General features: G+C 52.8%; 1 protein-coding gene across 1 annotated transcript in view; it reads right to left on the bottom strand.

Moving 5' to 3' along the window:
* PREX1 (phosphatidylinositol-3,4,5-trisphosphate dependent Rac exchange factor 1) overlaps positions 1 to 19,037 on the bottom strand; it is a 184,618-nt gene that overhangs the window by 33,056 nt on the left and 132,525 nt on the right. Inside the window, exons 13-18 of the mRNA XM_023534087.1 lie at positions 17,955 to 18,001; positions 17,708 to 17,783; positions 8,978 to 9,050; positions 4,221 to 4,363; positions 2,447 to 2,539; positions 1,181 to 1,329 (exon numbers count right to left, since the gene is read on the bottom strand). Coding sequence (XP_023389855.1) covers positions 1,181 to 1,329; positions 2,447 to 2,539; positions 4,221 to 4,363; positions 8,978 to 9,050; positions 17,708 to 17,783; positions 17,955 to 18,001 — 581 coding nt within the window. The remainder of the gene's footprint in view (positions 1 to 1,180; positions 1,330 to 2,446; positions 2,540 to 4,220; positions 4,364 to 8,977; positions 9,051 to 17,707; positions 17,784 to 17,954; positions 18,002 to 19,037) is intronic.

The following is a 19,037-nucleotide window of genomic DNA, read 5'->3' as shown; positions in this document are numbered from 1 at the left end:
GGGGGTATCATGAATGCAGCTGTCTTCTTCCCCTTCGAGGGTGTGTCCCCCACACTGGTCCTCAGGTCCGTCCCTCCCGTCCTCATCTGCCATCTTGGGAGCCTGATCTCAAACCCCAGCTGTTTCCAGAACTTTAAAAGCAGGAATCTTCCACTTTGGTGATTTCTGCCACTTCCACATACTAACCAAACTATCAATCATTTTCCATAAACTGGCTTGCCTTTTTACTGAAATAATCACATTTAAAACTTTCCATCACTCCTGTCAACAGAAAACCGGGAGCATTTGCCTTAAATAGAAGAGAGAAGTGGAAACCAAATGTACAATTTTTAAAATAGAAAACGCTTCTCCCTGTACCTATATCTGGTATCCAGCCACTTCTCACCACCCCCCTGCTGCCACGCAGCCGCTCCAGAACCTCCCCACCACTCCCCTGCGTCCACCTGTGCCCCCCACAACCCAGTCTCCACCTGCAGCCAGGTGGGTTCTGCTGGAGCAGACATCTGACCACGCCTCGCCTCTGCTCAGAACCTTCCAGCGGCTCCATGGTCCTAACCGCAGACACAAGGCCCCCCACGGTCTGGCTGACCTCATCGCACACGCCTCCCTCTAAGCCGGTCTGACCCAGCCCATCGGGTTCCTGATGTTCCTCAAACACTCAGGGCATGGCTCTACCCTGGGGCCTTTGCCCGAAACTGCCGTTTTCTCTGCCTGGAACCCTCTTCCTCCAGAAGTCCCCTTGACGCCCCAATCCCTTACCTCATTCACATCTTCACCTCAGTTCTTGGTGGCATCAACCTGGCCGCCATCCCTCCACACAGCCCGTCTCCTTCCCCAGCTTTACATGCTACTCCGGGCTTACTATCACCTGGGTCAGTAGGTCTCTATTTTATTTGTTTTAGTGTCTGTCTCCTGCTCCACCCTCCAACCAGACTGAGATCCGCGAAGGGTAGGAATGTATCCATCCAGACGTGGCTGGATCCCCAGAGCCTGAAACACCACTTGGTACACGGTGGGCGCTCAATACACATCTGTTGAATGACTAAAGGTAGCGCCACTGTGTCACGTGCCCGCAGAACGAGCCCACCCAGGGAACCAGAGAGCTCAGCCCCACTCCCAGCCCCCAGCGATCAGGCAACTCCTCAAGCTGAGGGGACACCCCGCCCCTGGGGACACTCACTCTTTGGCCTTGGTGGCCACCAGGAGGCGCAGGGGGCGGCGGGAGCAGAAGGACTGGTTGAGGATGGACTCCACCTCGGCGAAAGGGCGCAGGAACACCAGGTCCTCGTTGATGGAGTAGATCCTCCTCCCCACCTGCAGGCCGGCCAGCTTGGGGCCGGGGACACACACGCCGGGTCACTAGCCGCCTCTCTTCTCACGAAGGAGCCTCGAATGCATCCAGGCAGCACAGGGCCGGCCCAAGACCAAGCATGACCGGAGTGACACCCCCCCACCCGCCGCAGGGCAACCCCAGTCCCCTCTGTGATGAGCTGTTAAGGGGCTGGTGAGACCTGATTCTGGCCCGCGAGCCATTAAGGGGAGCCTGCTGGAGGCGTGAATGGGAAAACGGTTTCCTTTGAGGAGAAGCTGCCGAGGCCTGGGCCTGGGCCTGGGCCTGGGCCTGGGCCTGGGCCTGGGCCTGGGCCTGGGCCTGCCCCTGCCCCTGCCCCTGCCCCTGCCCCTGCCCCTGCCCCTGCCCCTGCACCTGCACCTGCCCCTGCCCCTGCGCCTGCCCCTGCCCCCTGCCCCTGGACCCTGTCCCTGCCCCTGGACCCTGCCCTCCTGTCCGAGGACACGAGGCATCGAACTGGGGCAGCCTCCCTGTGACCATGAGGACTTGGCCAAGAAAGCTGAAGAGGGGTTGACCCCGAACCAAACCTCTCGGCCACGTCCTCCTAACCACTTACGTCATGAAAAATGAAGCCCTGTGGCTCCAGCCACTGTGAGGCTAGCATCTGGCCCCTTGCGGCCAAAAGCATTCCTAACCACCACAGGAAGACAAGTGGGCGCCTGGACGAGGTGGTGGGTCCTCCTTGCCACCTACTTCCACCCCCCCAGGAGCAGCTGAGAGGCCTTGGGGCTGAACATTTGGCCTGACACAGACTCGCTCTCCTTCTCTCTCCAGACCTTGTGTCCATGACAAAGCAACAAACTTGTCTTAGGCCACTTGATGATTAGCTTTTTCCATGATCAAAGCTGATTCAGAAACCTTCTGCTTTCTTCCTGCACCTGGCCACAGGGCCAGCAGAGGGGGCTGGTGGCACACACACTGAGAGGACAGCCCTGAGCCGAGGGGTCTGCTCCAGCTCCCCCAGAGAAGGCAAACAAGGCAATGAGTGAGGAGGAACATTCCAGGCTGTGCCGAGCTGGCCTTCCTTGAGGAACGTGAAGAGAGATGCCCCACACTCTCAGCACCTGCCAGGGCGGCCCCTCCGAGCGGCCTCACCTCAGCCAGCGAGCCCCTCTGTACTGATTTCACCACCACGGCCTTGTTCTTCTCCTCCATGTCGAAGCCATAGTCTTCCTCCTGGGGCAGGATCTGTGGGCCGGAAGAAGCAGAGACTTGGTGAGGCAGTGACGGGGTTGGATTGGGGATCCTGGAGCCAGCCCCACCTTGGCCCCCACGGGACTGTGATCCTGCCAGCTCCTCATGCCCCAGAACTACATGGGGTGAGGGTGGGGCAGGAGAGAATCAAACACAAACAGTGCCCAGTACACAGTGGGTGCTCAGTACTTATCTGTCAAGTGAAGACACACCACCTGGTTCATACCTAGGCCTTGTGCTGATCACCTATGTTTACCTCCCATTGCCTAGCTCCCCTTTCTCCTCCCAACCTGAGGACAGAGTCTCCTCAGTTATGTACCACCATCTGTCCGTCTGCTGGCATACTGTAGGTACTCAATAAAAAAATTACTGGCTTAATGAATCAATTAGACCCAAAGGTATCCAGCCACTGAGAATCTGAGGACAGGAAGGGAGTTTAGGGAGAAGATACCCCTCCCCACTGCCGGATGATAGCAGGCAGGTTGGGAGGTTTGGGGGTTTGGTGGTGGTGGGGTTATTGGGAAATGCATTTATTCGTTCAATAAATATTTGCTGAGCTGCTGCCTGATATACGGGTCAGGTACTTTACTGAGTGCTGGAAATAGTGTTGAAAGACACAGACAGTTCCTGCCCTTATACAGCTATCTTAGTGGGGGAGACAGATGACAAACAAATAAAGAAATATAGAAATGTACAGAATGTGACACAAGGAGTGTATGATGTTTGAATTAAAATAAGGCACTTCAAGGGACAGAACATGGTGTGGCAAGGGGCTGGAGAGGCAGAGGAGGTGACATCTGAGCCAAGACCTAAATGAAGTAAGAAAACAGAACTCTGAGTGGAGAAAGCATTTGCACAGCACATGCAAAGGCCCTGAGTCGGACCCAAGGTACTAGAAGATAAGAAAGTAGATCCGTGTGGCTGGGGTGGAGTGAGGGAGGAGCGAGCACAGGAGATCACACTGGAGACGCGGGAAGAGTCCTGTAGACCATAAGAGACTAGATTTTATCCTAAGTGTGACGGGGACCATTGGCGGGCTTTCTATCGGGAGAAATGGGAACTGGAAGGAACAGCAGCCCCCACAGGTACTACAGGAGAGAAGTTAACAAAGCTGTCTTCCTATTATTCAGATCTTGGCCCAATGATGGCAAGAGAACCAACTTCTCAGAGCCTCTCTCTTTATTGCCCATGGTGAACCAGGCATTAAGATTAAGGCTGCTGCTCATCAGTAAGTAGAGAAACAGGATTTGGTAGGCTAGACTGGTAAAATATCTGAACAGGCTGGTAAATGTTCCACTTTAACTGCAAGGATATTTACAGCAACTGAATATGGACAGGGGGCCGGCCTAAGGCTTCGTTCTGCAGGATGAGTCATCTCGGGAGGCCGTCCTCTCCGCACAATGCTAGGCTGGGATGTGGGGTGGACAAGGGGAGATGGAGAGAAAAAAAAAGGCAGCCCAGCAAGCCCAATCTCTTCCGTGAAGAGGAGGGTAGTCTTGGCCAAGGAAGTGACATGTTCTCCTGCCAGTGTTGCCAGCCATCACCTAGAATTCCCTGTACTCTTGGGTGCTCCAAGCTGAGCTCAGCTTCTCTAGCCATATCTGAAGGTCGCCCAGCTCCCAGACCTCTAGGTGAGTCTGGGAAGGAAGCTGCAGCCGCTCAGTTCTGCTCCTACCAGCAGGCGCTTGCCCAGAATGTTCTCCACCAGCTTGAAGTCATTGCGGAGCTGCTTGTTCTTGCTGCTAATTCCCTCCATCTCCTCGTCGGCGTGGAAGCGGAAGTACTGAGACTCATCCTTGAACTCGCTCTTCTCCAGCACTGCGAACCCACAGACACACAAGCACACGGTCAGGTTCACACGGGAAGGTTTCAGCAGCATCTGCCAACTGGTAGCCATAGGCCTGAACTAGCCCCTGGACAAGTTTGATTTGGCTGACATGGCGTTTTATTTATTGGACTCGTGTGCCAATACTAACATATTAGAATATTTCACATAGAATTCCGGCTTTCTGATTCCTCTTGAAAAATCCGAACTTGCTCCACCTGCTATAAAGACATATTGCAAAGCCATAGTAACAAAAACAGTGTGAACTACAACAGAAACAGACAAAGAACCTGTGGAAGAAAACAGAAATCATATAAGAGGACTGTGTGTTTATGGGAACTTAGTCTATGATGGATGATAAATGCTCATGTGGAGTACTCCACAAATAATAGGGAAAACTGACCCACTTAAGGGGAAAAAATAAAATTGTATCCCTACCTCACACCACATACAGCAATAAACTCCTGATGAATTAAAGACCTAAACGTGAATAGGAAAACTAAAGCTCACCAAATGAAATATAGAATATCTTTCTTTGTCCTAGGGTAGAAAAAGAGTTTATGTACAAGACTCCCCAGAAAGCACTATAATAAGATTAAGGACTTCCATTCAATTACAAGGCCATAGTAGATGGCAGATTTAAGAAGAACTATAATATCTAAAACCAACAAGGAATAATTATCTAGAATATACAAGAAACTCACACGAATCAACCATAGAAAGCTGGGAAGCTCATAGGTAAATGGGCCAAGGATATGAATGGGCAATTTACATCTGCGGAAAATCAAATTTTGGGTGACAAGTATGTGAAAAGGACCTCAACCTCACTAATAATCAGAAAAAGACCACAAGGAGACACTTTAGATCATGGGGCTTGGCTAACTCAGGCCCAAATCCGGCCCACTACCTCTTTTTATAAATGAAGTTTTATTGGCACATAGAAATACCCATTTATTTATATATTGTCTGGGCTGCTTTTGTGCCACAATGACAGAGTTGAATAACTGCAAGAGACTGTACGGCCCACAAAGCCTAACGTATTTACTGTCTGGGCCTTTCCAGAAATAGTTGTTTGACCTCTGCTCTAAAACATGCCAGGAAAATGAATAAAATAACCAGGAACAAACAGTATGTGATCTGGTCCCTGTGGATTAAAATTATACTAAGTGTCAGGTACACTGCAGATACAAATTTCAGTTCATTTACTTCTCAGACAAGAAAGGATCTGCTGCACCCCTTTGACAGACAGGGAGACAGAGGCCCAGAAAAGCTAAGTAAACTGCCTAAGCTCGCAGAGCTGGCAGCCTGCTCCTTCCTTTTCACGGTGCCGGCCAGCCTGGCCTGCGAGACAGAGGCAGGAACGAACTACATGAAGGTGGAACCAGCTCAGGTTGGTAAAGGCAACTGCCTGAAGTCAGTGGGCCCCTGAGGGCGAGAAAACCAGCTGCCTTAGCCTCACGACATTCCTGCCACCCCTGAAGACAGAGGCTGACGATTTGGTGACTAAAGAGAAGCAGCAGGCGGTGACCCTTTCTCTTTCCTTTCCCAGGACATCTAGCTGTTTGGAAGCATCTCTCTCAGGCCGCCCCTCTTACCTCTTGAGAGAGCAGACACACAAATTGCTGCTTTCCCCAGAGCCGGGGAGCCAGGCCCCAGGGGGCCGGCTGGCTTTACCTTCCCTGTAAACATGAGGCTCAAAGAGTGGGAAGCAGCACCATGATGTTATGTCTCTGTTTAGTGACTGTCTGGGGAAACGGCTGGAATCCCCGAGTCCAGGAGCTCAGCCAGGTGAGGTCCTGCCACTTCCATCTTTCGGCCGAGGCCGCTGGCCAGGCTTCGTGAGATGGGCACAGAGCCAGGATCGAAGCCCTGCTCAGCCCCTTCCCAACTTCAGGCCCTTGCAGTCTCTCTGAGCCTGTTTCCTCCTCTGTGGGGATAACAGCAGCACCAACTTCTCAGGGCTGCTGCAAGGATTAACCAGTGAGCCTCAGTTTCCCTGTGAGTGCCTAAAGAGAGAGGGCTAGACCACCAGCCTCTCGTCACACCTCAGGGCCCCATGAGCTCAGGTCAGATGCCTCGGGAGGTGCCACGAAGGCCCTACCTCACCCTCTTCTCTGCACCCTGACGGGCACTTCGCAGTGGCCACAACCCTAGGATTTGGCCCTTTCCTATTTTAGCCTATTTTTGAGTTTGTGGCAGGGATTAGGGGAGCAGGAGCCGCGCCCTGCAATTTCTCTCCCCGAGGGGCCTCGACAGCGTTGGTATTGCCTGAGAGTCGTCCCCTGCGAATGTCCTCTGCCAGCAGCCTTCCCGGAATAACAGCTGGGGTGGGCCCCTAATTACTCTCACCCACAAATGAGAGGTTCTGCCCAGCTGATTGGCGGGAGGGATGAAGCTGTCAGTGGGCCTCATGAGGAACAGAGTGGCTTCTGGGAATGAGGGACTTTGGTGAGACGGGGCCAATGAACGGGAATGACCGAGGCTGCCCTGGCTGGGCATCTCAGGTGGGGAGTAAATCTGAACCCCGAGCTGTGGGCATGCTGAGCTCAGAGGTGGACAGCAAGGCCTCGAGCATAAAGATGGGGAAACTGAGGCCCAGAGAGGCACATGGGCTTATTGGGAGTCAGCTGAGTCAGGCCTAGAACTAGGCCTGCTGGCTACAATGCAGGAAATGGGCTTTTCACATGATTGGCACACCTCTCACCCTGGTGAAGGGACAATAAATCCAGCGGCTAGACCAGAAGCAGAAAACTATGGCCTATGACCTGTTTTCTTAAATAAAGTTTTACTGGCACACAGCCACGAGCATTTGTTTATGTATTGCCTGTAGCTCCTTTTATGCTACAATGGCAGAGTTGAGATGTGACAGAGAGGGTGTGGGCCGAAAAGCCTGCAATATTTACTGTCTGGGCCTTCACAGAGAAAGTTTGATGTCCTCTGAGTTAGAACACAGAGCAGAAGCCCGGGGGAGGAACAGCCAAAAAAGACAGTCTGGTCTCGCCTGTCCTCTGCCGCCACCTGGGCCCAAGCCACATTGTCCTTCTGAACTAGCACAGTCGCCTCACTGGCTTCCCTACTTCTGCCTTCACCCCGACAGACATTCTCCACAGGCAGCCAGGGGGATCCTGTACAGCCCTGAGACGGGCACATCCCTTCTCTGCTCAGAAGCTTCCCAAGATTCCCATCTCCGCAGAGTAACAGCCCAAGCCCTCTTCAGATGCTCGTAATATTCCAGAAGATGTACTGACTTTATTGTCATCTGATTCACACACGCTCGCACGCACAATGCACATGCACAGACACACGCGAGGCCGTGAGCTCCCAAGGGGGGACTTCTATCTGTCTGGTTCACTACTCTGTCCCCAGAGCCTAGCGCATTGCCTACACGCACAAGGTGCCCACTCAGCATATGGACGAAGACAGAAGGGAAGCGTGGAATCTGCCTAACAGGGAGACAACTGCTCCTTGAAGAAACGCGAGTCTGAGCTAGGAACACACAGTGACGAGGGAGAGGAGCTATTTCAGCCCGGGTGGCTGCGAGGCCTCTCTGGGGAGGCGTGATCTGAAACACTGAGTGACAGAGGGAAGCGGGCAGGGAAGGGCACCCCGGGCAAGGGCCAGGCAAGTGACAGGAGAAAGGACCCTTGGTGGGGTTAAAGGAGAGAAAGGGTCGGAGACTTGGGGCTCCCCCAGGGCCGGCGAGGGAAGGCCCCGGCGCTCAGTGGTGCAGCCTGTGGCCTGTGAAGCCGGCCGACCTGGGTACAAAGCCCGGCTCCTACCTGCCGTGTGACGTTAACGAAGTTTCTTAACTGTCTGAGCTTCTATTTCGTTAATAAACAGGGATGATATTAATACCAACATAAAGGATTATTGCCAAAAAAGAGATCGTCACAAGGATTAAACTAATTAACGCATGGAGAGTGCTTAGAAAGCCAGGCGCACAGAGCGTTAACTTCTGTTTTAATACAAAGTGGTATCAACGGAACCACTTTTCTCCTCCTTCGCCCCAGCTCCCTGCCCCAGGATCGTCTCAGACAGTTCACCTCTCACATGCTTCCTGCCGTGGGAAGAGTGACTCATCTGAGGGGTGAGGGCCAGGAAGAGTGGCACATGTCCCAGGAAGGGCCCTGCCTCCCTCTCGTGCCCATAACCAGCCTGTCCTCCGTCCCCACAGAGCCCGTGGGCCAGGCCTGGGCCTCACTGCCCACCCTGGGAGGCCACGTCCCATCCAGGAGGAAGGGCATAGGAAGCCCATGGATTTGACCTCAAGTCCGTTTTTCCAGCCAAGGTTTACCGTCATTTTGGTTCCCACTTGACACTGAAAATAACCTCTCAGTAAGGGCAGAACAGAGGAGGAAAGGGGGCGGAGAGATTCATGAGGCCTCCAAACCCCCAGTGGTCCACAGGCTCGCAGCCTCCACGTCTAGCCCAGGTTCACCCATGGGCACGTTGGGCAGCCTCCAGCCCACCATTTGCTCTCTCTGGGCCTCAGTTTCCCCTCCCTGTGAACTGCGTCGGGGACCAGAGTCCCCGCCAGCTCTTCTGTCCCAGGACAGAACCCCCACCCCGACCCCAGGAGGTCAGGCGGAGGGGAAGGGGTGGTTTACCATGGTGCATGAAGCTGTTGTTACACAAACCCACGCCAAGCGCCACCGCCTCCTCCCGCGTCTGGCAATCTCCCTGGAATGGAACAGAAAGGGAGGGCATTAGGCGGACTGGCACCAGAGGGGCTGTGCGAGGCTGCGGAACAGCCCACAACCACCCCTAGCGCGGAGGCTCCACAGGGGCAGGGATTTGTGTCTGTTTTTACTCTGGTACCCCCAAAACATGTTTGTTATTTTTATTAATAAGCCCCAAATAAGAATATTATTTTACTGTATTTGTGACAAACAACTGCATATTGTGTGATAAACACCACAAAGGAGACATGGAGATTTTAAGTGGCAGATGCTGTTGGTTGCCTAGCAACAACCCTTTCCTGATTCTTCTGCCAGTACTGAAACCTTAACTGTTGTAGACAGCAATGCATCTATTTGGACAACCACAATCCCAGCCTCTCTTGCAGCTAGACGTGGCCAATGAGATAGAAGCAGAAAGTACTGGTAGGGAATTTCAGCAAAACCCCCTTTGTCCCTGGCTCTTCCTTTTTCTTCTCCCGCCTGGAACAAAGATGTGATAGCCGGAGCTCCTGCAGTCATCCTAGACCACGTGTGATCTCGAGGATAGAAACACACTAAGGATGGCAGGGCAGAAAGAGTGTGGTCCCCAAAGATATCATGAGGCCACACTAGTAGCTCTGGACCACCAATCTCTGGGCTTCTTACTACAGAAAAATAAACCCCTAATTTCTCAGACACTGTAGCTAGATCTCTGGTCAAAACCAAGTTCAATTCCTAACTGACCTAGCTCTAGCCAATGAGACATCTGGGGAAACCTACCAGGGGATTCTGAAAAATCCCTTCCTCTCCAACAAAAAGGAAAAGTAACACCACCTTCCCTGCCTGGGATATAGTCATGCAAGGAACTAATGCACGGGGCTGTGAGGCTACTCGTGACCAAGGTGGCAGACACTGCTGAGGATGACGGAATAGAAACCGAAAGGTTCTCAACATGCGGCGTGACTGTTCTGCAACGCAATTATTTGCTTAGGCCACCGTTTAGTTGGGTTTTCTGTCCCCGCGACTGAAAATATTCTTAACTGGAACCATTTAAATCACCAGGATCTGACTCATCTCAGGGCTTCCTCAAGAAAGTGACATCCAACCCCAAATTGAAGAACGACAGTCGTGGCCAGTGTCCCAGGCCCGTTGCCACTGGGGCCAATTCTCCCATGTGGAATGCCGTCTTGATGAGACAGTCCCTCAAGGTTTGCCACCCCTCCCTCTCCGCCAGGCCAGATTGAGGGCTCATGGTCCATGTGAGGCCAATGAGATGCTCTCTGTCCCAGGAACATGACCTTGAGTGGAGGAACCCAAGGACAGGGAACGGCTGGCATTGACTCTCCCTGAAGACGGCGCCCCTCAGCTGCTGCTCCAAAGCTGGGAGTTTCCGGGTGCCAGTTCTAAGGCCTGGCTCCTGGGTCTCTCCTTGACTCTCTGGGTGCTCCACAGCCTTCCGAACAGATTCCAGCCAGAATCTGTTTCCGTTTCTTACAACCCAAATAATCTCAGTACATCCGGGCAAAGTGTGAGAGTTGTGTATGTGTGTGAGAAGGGGAGAGGTCTGGTGTAGCAGGGGAGGACTGACAGGCAACAGCACAGACAAAGGTCCAGAAGTAGGATGAAGCTTGGAGCACGAAAGGCAGCGTGGCCGGCAAGGGCAGGGGGAGTGAGAAGGGCAGCTCTCTATGGGCAGGAGTTTGATCTGCTGTGTTCCCTGCTGAATCCTAAGGGCCTGGAATATAGAAGTGCTCAATAAATATTTGTTGGTTGGCTAAAGGTGTTGTCATCAGGGGCCAAATCATGCAGGAGTGTGTAGCCAAGTGAATGGGCTTCAATTTCATTCAGATGGCCTCTCATTTAAACAACTCCCAAAGTGAGAAGTTCCAGGAGGCACGCGCCTGGCATAGCCAGACCAGAAGGCCTTGTCTGCTCTGGCCTCCGCCCGCATCAGAGGGGCCCGGGAGGGAATTTCGCAGCTAGAGAAGTGAATGCCAGAGGCTGCAGGACTCAGTGGCCAGAAGCGGGGCTCAGAAGCAGAGCAGAGGGCCTGGGGGAGCTGCTGGCTTCAGTATTTCACTGCACTGGCTGCCCTGGGCTGACTCAGGGAAGACAAATCTCTCCAGTGGGACCCCAGGCCAGTGTCTGGAGGGCCAGCGGGCTCAGAGCCCTGGCAGGAGAGGCCGCCATACACGAGAGAGGCCACATCCGGAGCAGCCGCCCTCCAGCTGTGCGGGGCCAGCAGAGGAGGCACAGCTGGGGCCCAGGTGGCGGGCAGGCCCAGCTCTACAACCTGGGAGGCCCAGGCAAGCGTCTGGAGCCCACCTGGCTTTATGAGGCACTCAGTCTGGGTTCCCAACCCATGCCAGCCCATCCCTTCTCCCCAAAGGGCCCTGGGATGACCCACGGGAAGGCTCCTAAAATTACAACAGCAGCGGGTTTCTGAGGTTAACAGTGAAATACGCCAACCCTGGATGCACCAGCCATCTAAAAAGTAAACCCCCGCCCCACATCCCACCAGCTGTGGGGGAGTCATAAGTTGGCAAGTCATCATTTTATCCCCTCCTGGAGGAAGACGCAGGCACACACAGTCCTGGGCAATCTCACCACCATACTCCTCCCTCATCTCCCTGACTTGCCCACTCACCCCCAACGCTGGGGGCTCCAGCCACACCAGCCTCCTTCCACACGTGACACGTGATCCCACCTCAGGGCCTTTGCACTTGCTGCTTCCCCCGCCAGAATGCCCTGCCCTCGCTTTTCAGGTCTCAGTACCCATGTCGCCTTCTCAGAATGGGCCTTTCCCTAAGGTAGTCCCTCACCCCCTAGCACTACACATCCTCGAGACAAATAGTCATCCAGCTACTCTCTCTCGGTATAATAGCTGGTATAATAGCTGTGCTGCACTTGGTCACAACCTTAAGTGAACGCATCCTTTCAGGGTACTGCTCTTGGGGAGAATCAACCCAACTGTTCCCTATCCTCGGGTTCCTCCAAATAAATATGGTTTAAGGTCTGTCTCCTCCTAGAATGTCAGCTCCAGCAGGCAGCAACGATGCCTATTATGTTTACCCTGCCTCTGGAACTTAGTAGTGCACAAAAATGGTCTGATGAGTGGATAGATGGATGGATGGAAGGAAGGATGAAAAACCCAATTTAGAAACCGGTCCTGAACTCACTTCTACCTGCCTCGGTTTCTGTGTCTCTTAAAATGGGGAGCAATAATCGTACCCACACCCTGAAGAGTCCTTTGAGGACTAAATGACATGTTCCATGCAGGGCTCTTGGCTCAATGCCTGGCATGTAGCCAGCATTTGATAAAAAGTTATTCTTGCTTAATTATTTCTCATTAGGAAGGACCACCTAAGAACGAAGGGGTCAGAGACAAGCAGGACTGGGAGAGGGAACACAGTGGGCAGTGACTTACATATGGCCACAGAAGGCCCCTTTGCCCATGAATTCTGAAACCCAGTGAACGACACCCAAGGATGCCTCTCATCGACCCACCGAGTGCCGGGCACTGCACGATCTCACTCGGTCTTGATAGTCAACCCAGAAGCAATCACTCTTATTTATTAACCCCATTGGGCAGATGAAGAAATTGAGGCACAGACAGGCTTGGCACTTGCCCAAGGTTACACCGTGAAAATAGGATCCTATCAGAGCGTGACCCTCCGTCCACCATGTTACAGACAGGGAAACTGAGGCTCCAAGAGCAGAGCTGCGGCCAGGGCTCCTGTCCTGCCCATTGACCCTTTGTTTCCTCTGCCGCCATCTGGAGCCGCCAGCCTGGCCCTTTGCCTGCTCCGGCCCTGGCCCCTGGCCCCTGCTGCTGTCACACCCTCCGTCTGTCTGACCATGGGGATCGGCGTGGCAGGCACTCGGGCACACTTCTGCTGAGCCAGCACAGGAGCTGGCCGATTTGCGCCCTCCCATTCCTAGCTCCTGGCCTGTCCCTTCTCTCTCCTGGCCCAGCCCACTGACCCCTTGCTCTCCACTTGATGGCCTGGGGCGTCCCGGAACCCAGGCAGCACAGACCGGAAGCCGTAGGCCAGAGAGGTGAAGAGAATGAACTGTGGAGCTGGACTCCCTGGTTCCAAACCCCGCACGGCCGTGGCTGTGGGCAGTTCCCTAACCTCTCTTAGGTTCCCCTCTCACTTCCTCATCTGCATTTTTTATTCCCCAATTTGTCCTTAATTTTCTAAGGCCTCTGCCACTCCAAGTAGTGTTCCGTTTTCAGACTCCGCCGTATCCGCCATCAGGACAATTATCACTATTATTATTGACTACCAGGCATCATAACGGCCCCCCCCCCCACACACACACACACACTCTCTCTCTCTCTCTCTCTCTCTCTCTCTCTCTCTCTCTCTCATAGAAGTGCTCCATCTCTGCGTGTCCTGAGACAAGTTACATAAGCTGAGCCTCAGTTTCCTCATCGGTAAAATGGAGATAATACACAGAGGGGATCAGAACTCACACAGAGCACGGCTTGTCTATCAAAGGGCTAAGACCCACCTCATCCTCAGAGTTCAAAGAAATTGGATTAGTCCAAGTAGTGGGGAGGGACCCCTCTCCCAGCCTCACGGGATGAATTCTGCAGAATGCTAAGCCACTCTCAGCAATCTCTGTTCTCTTCTTCAGGGAGTGATTTAAGGGTACCTGAGGAACCCATCTGGCCCACGAGACCTAAAGGGAAGCCCACTGGGGAAGGGGAGAGACTGGGGGAAATTTTCTCCCCCAATAAACAAAATGAGAAAGCTCTCTCCTACTGCCCCTGCTGCCCGCCTTTGGCTTCGGTTCTATATAAATGTGATGCCTGGAGCTGTGGCAGCCATCTTACGACTATGAGGCAAACAGCAGAACAGGAAGCTGGAAAGAGCCTGGGTGTAAGTAGCATTGCTGAGCCCTAGGACCATGAACTCTGGATGTCTAGTTATGTGAGAGGAAAATGTCCTTACTGTATAATTTAGATTTTCTATTATGTGAGAAAAAAAATTCTTTACTGCCTAAGTCAGGTTTCCTACTATGTGCAGCCAAAAGCATTTCTAGCTGATCCAGTGGGTTTCAATCCACATTTTATTTCAAGGAGCAAAATGACCTAGAAGTTAGAAATGAAGATGTGTTCGAAGCAAAAGAATCCTTCCGAACTACAAAATTATCTTTTCTTCTTGACTGTCCGGCTAAGGTACAAGGTGGGGAAGACTTGCTGTAACCAGTCTTCAAGGTCACAATCACATTGCCAACCTCCCTCCATCGAGAAAAACCCACACCCACACCTCCCTCCCCTTTCCCTGACCCAGAGCCGGATGCCAGCTGTCTCTCAGTCAACCTCTCGGAAGTCTTCCTCCTGTGTCAGCTCCAATTAGCTTCACCGTGTCCCCAGACAGAGCCAAGCCATGGAGGTCTGCTGAAGTGGGTAGATGTGTTTCGTGGTCAGCTGCATCCTTCACTCCGCCATCCTCCCCCGGCCTCCACTTGCAACAGGATGCTGTGTGGGGAGTATCCTCAGGAACATCTGACCATGACTCAGGCTACTACTCCAGGGGGCCTTCAGCCAGGACCACGGCTTCCCTGACAGCACTGGCCACCGCCATGCCAAACACCAATCACCAAAGAGAAACCAACGCTGAGGATGCTTTCGCTGGCTCCTTCTCCATACTGAGTGCTCCGGGGCATAGTCCTGAGCCTCCCCAGCTCAACCAAGACCTTGGAGGCATCCCAGACCCCTATCTCTCACCTCCCACACCCCATCCAACCACTGGCAAACTCTGCTGGGTCTATCTTCAAAAAAATCCAGAATCTGACCACTTCTCCCACCTTCCCTGCCGCTACCCAGTTCTCAGGCACCATGTACCCCGCCTGGAGTTCTGAAGTTGCCTCCTCGCCAGACTCCTCCTGCCAGCCTTGTCCCTGTACAGCCCATGCTTCACGTCCAGTCAGAGGGGTTTCACCTGACCAAAGTCAGATGCCGTCCTGTGCTCAGAGCCATGCAATGGCCGGAGCCCTCCAATGGCCTACGAGGCCCCATGTGACTGGCCACTCACCACCACCACGCACGCCTCGCCAGCTGCTCTGGCCTCCCCACTGCTCTCGGACACACCAAGCTCACCGCACACCGAGCCTCTGAGTTCCTGTCCCGTCAGAGAAGGGTCCATCCCTAGACGTCCCCCTTGCTCGCTCCCCTCCTCCCTCTGGTCTCTGTTCAAATGTTCCTGCTCATTACCGCCTTCTCTGAGCCCCTGTGAAAACTGCACCACCCCACCCGTTTGAAGGGTGAATCCCCCTGCAGCTCCCACGTGCTCTGTCCCCACCACCACGCTGGCACCTAGCACCGGCTAACATGTCATACACTTTACTTCTTGTTCTTGTTTATTAAATGTCTCCCCAGCCTATTACCAGAATTCAAGATTCATGAGGGCAGGAACTTTTTTTCCTCCCCCATCATCCCGTCACGGTAAATGATACTATCAGCCACCTGTCGCACCCAAACCCCCGGACTCATCCTTGATTCCCACCCCACAGCAATGCATCCTGTGCCCTCCATCTCCAGTCTCAGATCCACTGACTTCTCGCCATCTCGGTGACCCATCCCACCCCCGGCCCGTGCCTGGGATTCATCACTTAAGGCAATATGCACCTCAGGCCACAGAAAGGTCCGAAGCGGTGAGAAAGGCCGCGTCAGAGAGCCCTGAACCCAGGCCTGTCTGGGCTTTGACCAAAGAACCTAAACCACGAAAGAAAACACTACATGTCACCCCTCACTTGTCGCTGCAGCAAATTCAGAAGGCAGGACTGTGCAGATGGTGCCCTTCCCACCCCCTGGCTGTTGCTTTCCTGGTCTTACCGTTCCTGCACCCCCGAATCCCTCCGCAATTTCCTCTGCCTTCCTTACTGCCTGGATTTTTGAGCCCCCTGAATCCATTGTGAAGGAGAGAAGGAATTATAGTAATAGTCACATTTACCGAGCTATTACTCTGTGCTAGGTACTCTTCCTTCTAAGCACTGTAAGTGATTAACTCATTGCATCCTCAAAATCTAAAGAGGAAGATATTGTTTTCAGCTTTTTACAGGTGTGGAAACTGAGGCACAGAGAGATTAAACAGCTTGCCCAAGACCACTCAGCTAAGAAGTGGCAGAGCTAGGATTTGAACAGAGGTCTGCCTGGCTGTAAATAAAGCTCTAGGCTGGTTTCATGGGATCCTAAGGAGAGGGCAGTGTCGCGCAGTGGTTAGGTGCTTTGTGCTTCCCAGACGTGCAAATCTGAATTCGAACCCAGGGTCATTTCAAGACATCTTCAGGCCTTAGGGTCCCAGATCATAGCGAACAGAACAAAACGTACCCACATCCTACACTAAATATGTTTTGGCTTGAAATTTTTTTTTTCAAGGATTTTTCTAAACTTGTTTTCGAAGTTATTTGACACCAAGAAACAATTACTTTACAGATTTGCTATGATCTCTAGACAATCATCAGGAATTTATGCAACATGAGAAAATCCAACCAGCAAATTGTTTTCAAATGGAAGGAGGTTTTTATGAACACCAAATTTAACAATGAATGCGGCTGACATGAAGCTGTAAATGTTTAAACACTTATCCACTTTGATTCTGCAGCCGCCTCCTCATCTTTGCAGCCAATACGTTCTTTTCACAGCCTACACGTGCACATTCTTGCAGGCTCCCTGAAAAGTCTGCGGAACGGAGGTCCAAGCAGGTAAGACAGGCCCTTCTGAGTCCCAGCTTTGCTGCTGCGAGGCTGTGTCCCCTGGACCAGGCACTCGGCCTCTCTGGGCCCCAGTTCCCCCATCTGTAAATGGGTTGGAGGACTCGCTGGGATAACGCACAAAGCCCTGCCAGCGCCTGGCCCAGAGCGAGCACCCCACGAACAGGAGCCCTAAAGGACAAGAGGCAGGCAGACAGGAGTGTCCCCCGCACCCTGATGGAAAAAAACACCTTGGAGAAGCTGCAGCAAAATTAACAAATAGATTTTCCAGCCTCCGCCCAGCCTCTGCCCACTGGGAACTATGTGAAAGGAATAACTTGGCGAGCTGCACGTGGAGGCTCCAGAGTGGCGCCAGAATGAGACCAACTTGCCCCAGTCTGCCGAGGACTGTCCCAGTTTTAAAACGGAAAGCCTCAAGGTGGCGGCAACCCAAGTGTCCGTTGACTGGTGAATTAATAAATAAAATGTCGTCTATCGGTCCAATGAAATATTATTCAGTCTTAAAGAAGAAGGCAATTCTGGCACACGCTACAACACGGATCAACCCTGAGGGCACTATGCTAAGTGGAATCAGCCAGGCACAAAAGACAAATGCTGTATGACTCCACTGAGATGTGCCTAGTGCAGCCAAATTCACAGAGATAAAGTAGAAGGGTGGCTGCCAGGAGCTGGGGGAGGGAGGAATGGGGAGTTAGTGTTTAACAGGTTCAGAGTTTTCATTTTGCAAGATGAAAAGAGCTCTGGAGACGGATGGTGGTGATGGCCGCACGACAACGTGGAAGTATTTAATGCCACTGAACCCTGCCCTCGAAAATGGTTAAGATGGTACTGCTATGCCTATTCCACTACAAGTGAAAAATAACAAAACGTTAACAAAGAGAAAAACCTCAAAGGCCCACATCTCAGCCCTCGGCCCTGGAGAGAGCGAGACGACAGTCTGGAGGGAGTTCGCACCTGAGCCAGCAGCCAGTCCACCAGCTTGCTCGCAGGCAGCACCGACTTGTAGGTCTTCAGGTGGTAATCACGGTCTCTGCGGAGAGGAGGAAGTGCACGTGAGCAGGCAGGGGACAGTCCCAATTTCCCTGCTTGAAGAGCTCAGGATCCAAGGGTTTCCGGGCTCTCTGGGACTGAGGTTGGGGGGACAGGGACCACACGTAGCACTGAGCAGGGAGTCCTGACTCAGATTCCACACCTCACTCACCGTGTGACCCGGGTTACTTCTGTCCCAACCCAGGACACTCCTCTCACCTAAAGCATCAGGGGGCAAGAGTAGATGGCTCTAAGGCTCCTCTCTCCAGCCTAGAGATTCTCCAGCAGGGGTGACTTTGCCCACCCTGGGAACACTTGGCTGTGTCTGGAGACTGGCATCTAGCAGATAGAGACCAGGGATGCTGCTAAACATCCCAAAATGCCAAGAACAGCCCTCGGAGAATTATCCAGCCCCAAATGTCAACAGCACCATGGCTATGGAAAACCAATTTACTCTGAGTAGTGAAGAAAACTCTCAATTTATTCTTCCCTTTTTCATTTATTTTGTTAACTTCCACGGGTTCAAAGGGAAGAAACGATTTCAACATGGAGACGCCTCTCCGAGGGCTGGTGTGGGGGATGAGGACTGAGCAAAAGGGCCGGGGCCTGTGATGTTCCTGGTTCTTTCTGAGGTAAGTGCTCTGCCCTCACGGCCTCTAAACTGCTGAGTCCTGGTACTGAGGCTGATGCTGGCCTTGCGGCCAAACTGCAATACTTCTCAGCCTTTGAAGCTGACGAAAATGAGTTTATGTGGCCAGCCCGTGTCAAAGCTGATAAGATCCGACTAAAGAGTTTTTCTAGGGCTTTTCAGAGTTGGGGAGCCTAGCAGGCCGGGGACTGAGGGGCCCCTTTGAGGCTTGCATAAGAGCAGCAGCAGGGGAGACTGAGGAGGCGGAGGCAGGGTAGAGAGGACAGTGCTTCCCAGGGCCTGTCCTCCACCAAGGCCAGCAAATGCCAGGAAAGGCCTTTCCTCTCAGCAACTGAGAGGTGATAAGAGCTGCCAGGACAGGGGACAGAGGACAATATGCAGATGGGTAAGAATCGAGTCATTCTCTCTGTCTCTTCACCCACGACTATAAGCTTCATGGTAGAGACTAACCAATCACTGGCATTTATACAGCACTCACTACATGCAGGCGCCATTCAAATTTAATCCTCATGACAACCCAAGAGGTGTGAGCTTATGCTCATGTCACAGATGCAGAAACAGGCAAAAGAGGTTCATGACTGTTCAGCATTCACTCAACAAACATTC

The sequence above is a fragment of the Pteropus vampyrus genome, unplaced genomic scaffold (assembly GCF_000151845.1).
Source record: "Pteropus vampyrus isolate Shadow unplaced genomic scaffold, Pvam_2.0 Scaffold117, whole genome shotgun sequence".
Classification (NCBI taxonomy): Eukaryota; Metazoa; Chordata; class Mammalia; order Chiroptera; family Pteropodidae; genus Pteropus; species Pteropus vampyrus.
This window is presented reverse-complemented; position numbering and strand designations above follow the sequence as displayed.